Source organism: Salmo trutta, chromosome 35, assembly GCF_901001165.1.
Source record: "Salmo trutta chromosome 35, fSalTru1.1, whole genome shotgun sequence".
NCBI lineage: Eukaryota > Metazoa > Chordata > Actinopteri > Salmoniformes > Salmonidae > Salmo > Salmo trutta.
In genome coordinates this window covers 16,122,649-16,133,436 of record NC_042991.1, presented here as the reverse complement: position 1 = coordinate 16,133,436, position 10,788 = coordinate 16,122,649, and the positions used below count along the sequence as shown (strand labels likewise).

Below are 10,788 nucleotides of genomic sequence, written 5' to 3'. Positions count from 1 at the left end.
TGTGGCTCAGTTGGTAGAGCATGGTGTTTGCAACGCCAGGGTTATGGGTTCGATTCTCACGGGGGTCCAGTACGGGGGAAAAGAATGTATGAAATGTATGCATTCACTACTGTAAGTTGCTCTGGATAAGAGCGTCTGCTAAATGACTAAAATGTACCCTCACCACCTGGGTTCTGCCTGTCAGTTGTTCAGATTTGATCCCTTTCAACTATATTTTTTGGATGAAACAAATGAACAGAATACCCTTTATCAATTATCAACATTTTTATTGTTGCCTTTGTGTTTCTTTTACACATAAACTGGGAACAGAATCAATGGAATAACGGAATAAAAAACAGGTCCTGGCCGTGACGATATGAGTTGTTTAGGAGTAAGTAGAGCTAAAATAACAAGTGGAGTCCAGCGTGTTTACACGCTTATACTTATTTACAGCTTTCGCTGTAAATGTGGCGGAAGATTTATTGACGTCCAGGGGTGGCAGTATAACGCTCATTTCCACACAACCCAGACTGCGTAAAGAAGAAGGTTATCTGACTGCGCATGTTCAAGAGAGGGCGGTTAAATTCAAAACCAACAACAGATTTGACGCTTAATAGCTGGCATCTTAAAATTGTACTTGGAACAACTAGTAGCTACACGGTACAGTACTTTTGTGGCAAATTAACAACGTATTATGTTTGCGACGTTTTAACATGAATGTGTTCAACTTAACTAGATGGCTAAGTTAACTAGCTAACGTTAGCTCTTGACTTGTGACACATCTAACGTTAACGCTTCTTGCTAACGTTAGCTAGCTAACCAGCTAGTTTGCTAGCTAAGTATTTTAATAATTGTCATTCACTGTATTAACAAACTTGGCTAGTTAAGTAGATTTGTGTATTTTTCTTTCACACATCGAGCACTCAGTTATCAATGTGAACGACGATTGCTAGCTAGCCAGTTAACGTGTTTATGTCAATGTATTTATTTCATAACTGTCGGCGAAGATGGAGCCGCCTGACGCTTCATCAAGGACGGAGTGAGTGATATGTTTGTTGATAGCTCCATTGTAGTTCACTAACTTTACAATTTTATTAAGCCATGAAATTATCGCTGGCCATGACCTCACTCTCCGAAGGTGTCTCAGGGGGAGTGGGATATGCAAAATGTAAAATTATATTCTAATTCACACGTTTTAATAATACACATTTGAACATGTATGAAATAGGACAAATGTAATTATTGTTACGTGTCTGTGTATTTCAAGTATAGCGTTAATATTACTAGGTACGTTAACTGCTTGGGTTTGTTTTCTAAATTGCAGCAGTGATCATGTTGGATCCTCCAAACGGCGCATTTCTTCGGTTAGTACAACAGTTCCCAATACGACTACTTAGTTTGAGGATGTTTTGTCAACCATTTGAACAGCACGTCTCTGAATTCATATTTTATCCACATCTAATCAGATCCTGAAAGTTCCACGGACATCTATCAAATTCACTGGCCCAGAGCTAGAGGAGAGTCGGGTAAAGACTAAATGAATATCTGTTGGGGAAATTGTGAATGTCTCTGACATCTCATTTGACTCAAAATGCATTATTGTCTTCACAAGGTGGAGGTGGTCAAGCCAGTAGAGAAGAGGATCTCTCGAAGAGTCAGTTTCGCCACTTCCAATGATGTTCTACTGTTTTCAAAGTAAAACGTTTTCGCTGTGCCACATTTGGAATTTAAACTACAATGCCACGAAAATGAGAAACTCTTATAAACAATGTTATTACCTTTTGATTATCAGAGATGTGAAGAATGGCTCCCCTGTCCGGAGTCCTCTACAAAACCTCACAACTAGTAAGTATGCCTACTGTATGCTTGAGACATTTCTCATTTTCTTCTCAATGTAGAGCAGCATATGATGCTTCACATTACTGTGTATTTAAGTGAGGAGACTCATGCAAATGTTTTTCACATTGGCTGAACTGTTTTACGTGACTGGTTTTGCAATTGCTAAACAGTGAAAATGTGACAATATAAACTCTGGCAGTTGGGTTTGTTTTACTTTCATTTGATCCAACCTTTCAAAAAATGCCCATGTTTTTTCATGTAATGTATTTACAACTGAAATGCAATTTGATTTAACAGCGGCAGAAAATATAAGCATTCATACGGGTTCCATTGATGGGGCTCAACCAATCACAGGTATGCCTAAAATGTAGTTATCAAGTAGATTTTTTGCATTCTCAGATAGGTACTGTATAAATCACTCAGTGACCACCAAGATGCCTTTAACTGTTATGCACCTTCATTTGTAAATGTAGGCATGGAAACCTTGTTGAATGCTCCCCTCCATGTTTCACAACAAAGAAATAAGGTAAGCTATGACTGAGAAATGTGACTCTTTAAATTAGACTTTCCGTTGGCGTAGCTACATTCTTCCCATGTTTATATAGATACTTAGAAATTCATAACAATAAAATATAATACAAATAGTATTTTAACTATTGCCAAAACCAAGGTACATTGACAATTTTTTCATTGACCATGCCAGTGCGCTTCTTACCTGTGTTAATTGTTGTTGCTGTGAACTTAGCTATTCGTGAGACGCTAAAGTCATTGTTTCTCCTAATAGGAAAATGTAATGTTCAACCAGGATGATTATGGGGAGAAAACAATGATGTTCACAGGAGAGGACACAGCATTTATGGATATGACTCACAGTCACACAATACTCATCGCCAATGATTCAGAATCATCAATTGTTCTGCCAAATGAAATCAATGTGACTACACCTACCTGTGGAAACATGGATTTTACTTTTTCAATGGAGAAAGGTAAAACTGGGTGTTTTCAGGACTCAACAGAGAATTGTGCCCCGTTTAAAAACCCTTCCAACTTAGCCAGAGGTATAGATCCAGAGTTTGAACATTTCCTTGCCAGTATAACGAAGTCAAGTGGCCCCATGTGTAATCCAATAGCTCCCAAATCCTCAACTACTGTGGCATTCCACAGAGCTGCATCCCCTCCAGAAAAAACAAACAACAGACGTTTCCTTGCTGCGCTAAATGCCCGCAGGTCAGGAGTTGATAAAGAGAATCAGGTCCCAGCTTTGTCGACAACGAGGGGAGACTGTACAGTGGGCTCAATTATCCCTCAAAGGCAAGGGCCTCAGTTCATGAATACATCTACGACGCAAACTGAACAAGATCATATGGATCTGACAAAGAGCCATACAACTTTGATAGATGGCAAAGGAGTTTTTCAGTGTGTGCAAACTGTAAGCTCTGAAGAGCAACGGCTTAGGGGAAGCACTTTCAGCCAGGTATCTGTCTCTACTGATCCAGATGAAATGGAGTTGACCAGGAGCCAAACTGTTGCCATTGACTCCAAAGCCATTTGGATGTTTGGGCCAAATCCCTCCCAGAAAATTGAAAGGAAAAGTGTGGTCTTCACATCAGATCCCAATAAAACCCAGATCTTCTCAGGCGATGACCATGCCATGGAGTTAACTGCAGCTCTCAATGTACCTCTCCAGGAGAATGTGTGTGCTCCGACCAAGAAAGGCGAATCATCACCCTGGATGTTTCCCCCAGAAAACAGAATGCACTCCGTTCAGCAAAATCAGCAGACCTTTCATAGCACCTCCTATCCATACTCAGATGACATGGAGATGACAAGATGTCAAACGGTTGCCATTGATTCCAAAAGTGTAGGCCTAACGGAAATTCCCTTACTAGGGAATACAAGGAAAAGTTTGTCTTCTATGCCATCCTCTCACAGAGGTGTGTTTTTTTCAGAAGATGGTAATGGTATGGATCTGACTGAGGCCCTCACTGGAAATATTGTGTCAAACAGCCATATAGCAATTAATAAGCCACTACAGAGCTTGTTCCCCACAACAGAGATGTCCTTTCACTCTGATCGGAGTACTAAAATGGAGATGACTTCAGGACAGAGAAGTAATAAAGTATGGGAGCCTGCATCTTCTGATCCTGATGACATGGAAATCACAAAAAGCCTAACTGCTGTAATTGATTCCAAATATTGTGTGATGGAGAAGCCTTCTCTTAGCAAACCGAAGACCAAGTTTGACCTGGGTCAATCCTATGTGCCACCATCTATGCAATATGGCAATTTCTCAGACGATGCTAACAGTGTGAAGAGGGCGCTGGATCAGGTGAAAGATTTTTCTGTAGCCATATCGGATCCTGATGACATGGAGATGACTAGAAGTCAAACTGTTGCCATCGACACCAAAAGCCTCAATATGGTCAATCGCATGCAAAACACAAGGAAAAGTATATCCTTCATGTCAGCTTCCAACAGACCCAGTCATATATCAGAGGATGACTGTGTTATGGACATGACCAAATCTCTCACTGTGTCTATAGATCACAGAAATGGTCTGAACATGACAGATGAGACCACTGGCAGATTGTTCCCCATATCAAAACACCAAAAGGAAACGTTTGAGAAGAGCCTGATTAGAGCAGATCTTAGTACAGATGACATGGAAATCACAAGGAGCCAAACTGGGGTTATTGACACCAGAGGTTTTGTTGGTGTAACTCCTTCACTCCAAGGTGGTAGAGGAAGATTTGTCAGCTTTTTGGAATCAAATAAAACTCTTATTGAGGAGGACGACAATTGTATGGAGGTGACTCAAGCTCTCACTGCAGAGATATTAACAAATGTGTCACATTCTGCCCATGAGGGTGAGAACTTAGCTAGGATGTCCACAATCTCAAAGACAAACTTCACTGGAGCAAAGGGCAATCATTTCGTGGACGTGGGTCACAAAACCGATCAACGTAGATCATCGGATTCAAATGACATGGATATAACGAGAAGTCAGACCGCTGTAATTGAGTCTGAAAACATCAAGATGGGGAACCGTGACCCTGTCAGAGCAAGGCAACGTTTATCCAGTGTGAGTAAGACCCTGCAAATGGTTCCTCCCGCAGAGCAGAGTGCACATGGTGAGATTACGTTTCAGTTAGGTGTTGAAATCCTCTGCAGTAAAAAGGCACCTACATTTTCTGACTCTGATGAAATGGAACTGACAAGGAGCCAGACTGTTGCAATTGAATCCAAAGTTATTAACATGTTTTCCCCTGAAACAAATCCACCATTAGGGAATGTGTCAATTAGTCAGGCAAATGATATGGAAGTGAAACGAGTAGTAGAAGCGACACGTTGCAGAAATAATCCTGTAGCTGTACCCTCTAACCTGGAGGAGAAGAAAAGGGCCAGAGATGAAACTGAAATGTTTTCTGAGGATCATGAAATGGAGATGACCAAGGCTGTCACAACGCAAATTGAACAACATGCACCTACCAATGTGAAGGGCCCTTCATCCACCACAAATGCAATTTCCTTGTGTCTACCGGAGGGTCACCCTAGAGAAATCCCCACTAACCTTACAGAACACTTTGACCTAAAGGGATTGGCAGACCGAAATGATCCTGATCTGAAAGATGAAGACTGCTCCTTTATTCCTAACAGACCAGAAAGCTCTCCCATTGCCTCTTCAGTCTCAATAGAAGATGTTAATGTACCTTCGAAGAAGGAAAAGACCAGGCGAATGAGTTTGGCAGATCTGCAGTTGAAACTTAATCATATGAGCCGCATGATAAATGAATCCACAGAAGTGATGGGTAGCTGCACTGCACCTTTATCTCACCTGATGAGGACCTCTGACCAACACAGTGTAGCGACAGAATCCTTTTCAACTGTAGACTATGGGTCTAAATCCATGGGATTAATGACTGAGAAACCAGCAAGTGTCAACTTGGAAGACCATATTATTCACAATGACAAACCTAATATGACTGCTCCTTTTAACTTGAAAAGTAAATGCCTTGCATCACGACTGTCATTTGGTGGTTTCCTGCCCAAACTCCCACAAATAGCCAAACCCTCTGAATCAAACCAGTTCAATAGCGTGACAGATTTTGGGAAACTTCTGAAGAAGAATAGCTTGGGTGGCACTCATGAACTGAGGAGCAACACCTCGATGGACAACATTGATGATGAAGTGCTTCCAGACATTAGCAGTGAAGAGGACTTATCAGAAACTATGGAAACCAAGTCTCCTCAGGGGGTCGACGACAAGGGAAATCTTTTCTTAGGCAAGGTGATCAAGGATGTTGTGGCGCATGAGGTCTTTAAAGAGCCGGTCCCAACTGTTACCCAATGTCAGAAGAGGCCCCTACCAGAAGAGGACCACGATGACTCCATGGATGAGGTAAAGAGGAATAAGCCATCAACAGAAAACATCAAAGAAATGGTAAATACTGTTTTTCATTTAATCAGTTCACATTTATTTTGTTAAATGTATTCAATACGAGTTAATACATTTATTTTTTCACATTTTATCTTGACAGATCCCACACACACAGGTAGTTCAGTGGGACAGTAACTGTACAGGAGCTGCAGCTGATGGATCCAGCAGCAACTCCAACCTCCGATGTGAGGGCACATTTGAGTCAAGTGAGTTTTGAGGCGCTTTTACTACTGCTTATTTTGACTGTCTCATTCAAACATTCGTCATTGCCTTGTCTGCCTTGATCCCTTTTAAAGTGCATTGTCTAGGTTAGGTAGGCAATACTAACTTGATGCCATTTTGCAGCTTACAGACAAAGCCAATTCGAGTCCCTGCTTGACAACACCGGGGACTACACATCTGATGTACGGAAGGTATGTCAACAACTCCCTTTTATATTGACTTTTCCTGTTACCATTTCCGATTATACTGTGTTTTCACTGCTCTTTCACATTTAATTTCAGAAACTCCAAGATGGCAGCATTACAGTGGCTGAGTTCCTGAAACTCTTCAGCATCGACTTTGTCATCCATAAACCTCGACAGAGTATTCTGCCTGCGAGAGTAAATCTTAAACCTTTGTCTTTAGAATTGAATTTTGACAAAAAAATGTCATTACTAATAACTTTTGAGGAATTATTACTAAGGATAATACTTGCTGACCCTCACAATAAATATAGGTGCTAAATACAGATTTTCATCTCCTTATAGATTGTGTCGGATCTCGATCGCAAAACAGAGGACTTGTTAATCGAGAAGCATATCAACCGTCCCAAACAGAGGGTATATGAGACAGACTGCCAGATACTCACAGAAATGGTGGAGGGGTATGTTTAATTATGCATGTCATTGTGACGCTTTTTGTTGCATTTTATTTACCGTAAGATGACGTAAAAAACAATGCTCAAATCTGTAACCTGCTTAGTAAATAACAAGCCATGTATGTTCATCCCTTTGGTGTACTTTCTGATTTCAGGTTGAAAGTACGTCTGAGAGACCAAGACAGTCTTCTGCAAAGTGTTAATGGAACACTTTGGGAGGCGGTGAAGGGCTTTTCAGATGAAGAGGTGTTTAACTTTGTCTTTTATTTTCTTTGGTTATTTATTGATTTCCCTCTTGCTATCACTAGTCAGTTTGATACAGAAATGATCCATTTGGACCACCCCTCTTGATGTTGTGGCTTATTTTCCCCAGTTGCTGCTTTTTGGTTCAAAGTTGAAAGAGAGGAGGACATTCTTCAGAAAGAGAAGCAAAGTGCGATCTCATGAAATGAAAGCAGTTTTGTACTCTGACCTTGTGCACACAACTCGGGTAAGACCCCTGATGAGAACAAAAATCCCTTCACTATGTTGCTAGTAACCTTTGACTGAAAAATACTTATGCTTTCCACGTGTGTGTGTGTGTGTGTGTGTGTGTGTGTGTGTAAAACTCGGCTAATTAACTGTTTTATTAATGTCCCATTACATCTTCACAGGAGGCACAACATAACTTGAGAGGAAATATTGAGAAGACCGATCAGTGTCTGAAAGACCTTGATGAATGTCTACATGACTTGGAAGCTGGTATATTGGATTTGAGTTCATCTCCTTTTGAGCCTTTCATATTCTCTACTGTACTTCAATTTGAACCAAGGGACCTAATATCATTTTTCACAATGCATGCTTGTCATCTTAATAAGATAATTTTTGGTATTAGACGTGGTAATTGATTTTGAATTTGAGGTTTTGCATGCTTATTCTTTCTTCTGTCTGCCACAGAACTTGCAGCTGTGGAGGGCACAGGAGTAGAGGACTGTGAGCCAACCTTGAAAGCAAGGCAGCAAGGTAACGTATGACGCCACAATCTTGGGTTTCTTTTTTTAATTACATTTTTAATTATTAATCAATGGTGTGCTTGGTATTTGACATGTTAATGTTGAGTACATTCTATCAGGGTTGGAGAAGGTCAACAAAGCAATTGCTAAAAGTGAAAGGTAAGTCTACATTGCTTGAATCATAATTTAGTGCAAATAAATTGGATTTTTCTTTGTCGTCGCCAGAGCTACGGTCTCTATTGAGATTTTAATTTGTATTACTTTACTCCCTTCCGCTGGATGTGCCGAGAAATGGAAACCATTTGTTTTTCTCCACAGGCAAATGTGTGAATTGGAACTACAGAAGATAAACTCTGTGGACAAAGTGGACAGACTCCGAAAGGAAACTCTGGAACTTGAGAAACATATTGCCACGCTGGATAGGTAAGTTTCTCATTTTCCGGACAGGGATACATTTTTCCTCCCTGCATATACGCCTACTATTCCATTCAACTTTGAATTACATTTTTGGCCTCTTTTGGTTTCAGAGTGAATGAATGGAAGTTTGTGCAGAAAGATGACAGGAAGACAGTCTACAGCTTTCTTTACGAGTCCTTGCTGTTGGAGGTGCAGTTTGAGAAACCTGACGGTAAGATATAGTGCTATATATTCCTTGATAGTATAACTTTCCTTGCACTAAATGTGTTACTATGTTTTATAGTAGTTTTGCTCTGCAGTTTTTTTTCCAAAGGGTTGCTTTAAGATAAATGTCAATGTTTTTCTAATGCTTTGCTCTCTTATATAGGAGGAGAGGTCTGTGAACAGACTGAGCGTAACATCATGGACATCACATTTCAACGCCAAATGGATGGTGGGAGAAATTAAGCTCTGACACTTTAATGTAGAATATTTTCTTGGTTCTCGCCACACACAGGACTCTTTCTTTGCCAACTCACCTCTTCTTTCTTACAGATGAAAAGTCACAGTGCTACTCTCGGCTTGTACACAATCTTCTATGCCAGTACATAGGCAGTGAAACCACTTGGTTCAAGAAGTACCCCACCAGTCAATACATTCCCAAGGTAAGTGTGAGGCTTGGTTAAAAGGATGATCCACATGACGTGAAGTCCAGAAAAGGGGTTGGTGTTTTTAAATGTATCCCAGAATCACATTGCATGTCCACAGAGGTTCCGTTTTGGCTGTATAATATCTGTCTGGTTCTCGCTCTCCAGCTGCTGCATGATGTGGGTCTGGTGGTAAGCCGCTGTCGCCTCCTGGGAGAAGAGATCCACCTGATGAAGAAGTGGGGCGCTCTGAGGCTGGACATCCTGGACATCAGCTGTGTGGACACACAGTAAGATCACACACCATAGAAATACAACTAGACAGATCAGACATCAGAGAATGTTGACTTAAATGGGACTGTCCTTGCTAGGGGATTTTATAGATATAGTTCCATATAACAGCTTTCTGAATGCAAAACTCATTGTTTTGTCGTCTTTATTTCAGAGTTCGAATCCTGTTCTCCAGTCTCAAGTCATTTAGCAAGTTTGAGATGACAGTAGCCGTTACCTCCGCCTACCCCTTCGGTCTCTTTCATGTGCAAAACTTCCAAAATCACATTGGAAACACAACGTAAGACTTGATGTTTGTCTTCTCACGCACATACACATTTTGTTTCAAGTCTTATTTGTACATTGTTGCAACAGTGCACCTTTAACAACTGTAACACTAATAATACTTTTTTTCTAAACAGGAAAGACCAGGTGGAAGACATTGTATCATCAGTAACACCAGCCAAGAACTACTTGACCAAGATTGTCAAGAGGATCCATGAAAGTCTGCTGTGCTGAGACCAGTTCCAGTCAATGGCTGTTCAATGTAGTGCAGGGCTGCCCAACCCTCTTCCTGGAGATCTACTGTCCTGTTGGTTTTCAGTCCAACCCTAATTTAACACACCTGATTCTACTAAGTAGCTGCTCAACAAGACCTTAACTAGCTGAATCAGATATGTTAAATTAGGGTTAGACTGAAAACCTACAGGACAGTAGATCTCCAGGAAGAGGGTTGGGCAGCCCTGATGTAGAAAATGAAAATGTGTATATGTTTGTTAATTCCATTTATTAATGTTCAATGCCACGTTGTCTTTTGTGTTAATTTTACATGTTTTCTACCATAGGTTTTGATCACTTGTATAATTTTTTTCATAAGGGATTAATAGTTGGCCATTTCAAACCATTATTGATGTATTTCCTCTAGCAAAACTATGGCAAGAATTACAATAACTGAAAAAAGCTTGAATAGTACAATAACATTTTGTCTTTGTTAATTGTCTGAATCATTATTAAAATGTTACTACAACTTTTACCCATGTTTTCTCTACGATAACAAACACTGGTTTAACATAAAATTGTTAACTTGGCTCTTCAGTTCTCTCTCTGAACAAATTGAAAGCTGTGTTTCAGATCATATCTGGCCATCATAAAAATATATACAGTACCAGTAAAGTTTGGACGCCTACTCAAGGAGTTTTCTTTATTTGTACTATTTTCTACATTGTAGAGTAATAGTGAAGACATCAAAGCTATGAAATAACACATGGAATCATGTAGTAGCCAAAAGTGTTAAACAAATCAAAATATAGTTCAGATTATTCAAAGTAGCCACCCTTTGACAGCTTTGCACACTCTTGGCATTCTCAA

At 40.2% G+C, this 10,788-nt stretch overlaps 1 protein-coding gene across 1 annotated transcript; it reads left to right on the top strand.

Moving 5' to 3' along the window:
- The first annotated feature begins 530 nt into the window (after window positions 1–530).
- knl1 (kinetochore scaffold 1) lies at window positions 531–10,453 on the top strand. The gene is made up of 25 exons (XM_029733502.1): window positions 531–639; window positions 987–1,018; window positions 1,304–1,343; window positions 1,446–1,505; window positions 1,592–1,674; window positions 1,772–1,824; window positions 2,116–2,172; window positions 2,292–2,344; window positions 2,603–6,259; window positions 6,357–6,462; window positions 6,602–6,669; window positions 6,760–6,858; window positions 7,006–7,121; window positions 7,271–7,361; window positions 7,489–7,605; window positions 7,769–7,856; window positions 8,052–8,117; window positions 8,227–8,266; window positions 8,426–8,530; window positions 8,635–8,735; window positions 8,892–8,957; window positions 9,059–9,168; window positions 9,319–9,440; window positions 9,596–9,721; window positions 9,843–10,453. Exons 1-25 carry the CDS (start codon window positions 541–543, stop codon window positions 9,937–9,939), a joined length of 5,652 nt encoding a protein of 1,883 aa, XP_029589362.1. The 5' UTR covers window positions 531–540; the 3' UTR covers window positions 9,940–10,453.
- Window positions 10,454–10,788: the final 335 nt, after the last annotated feature.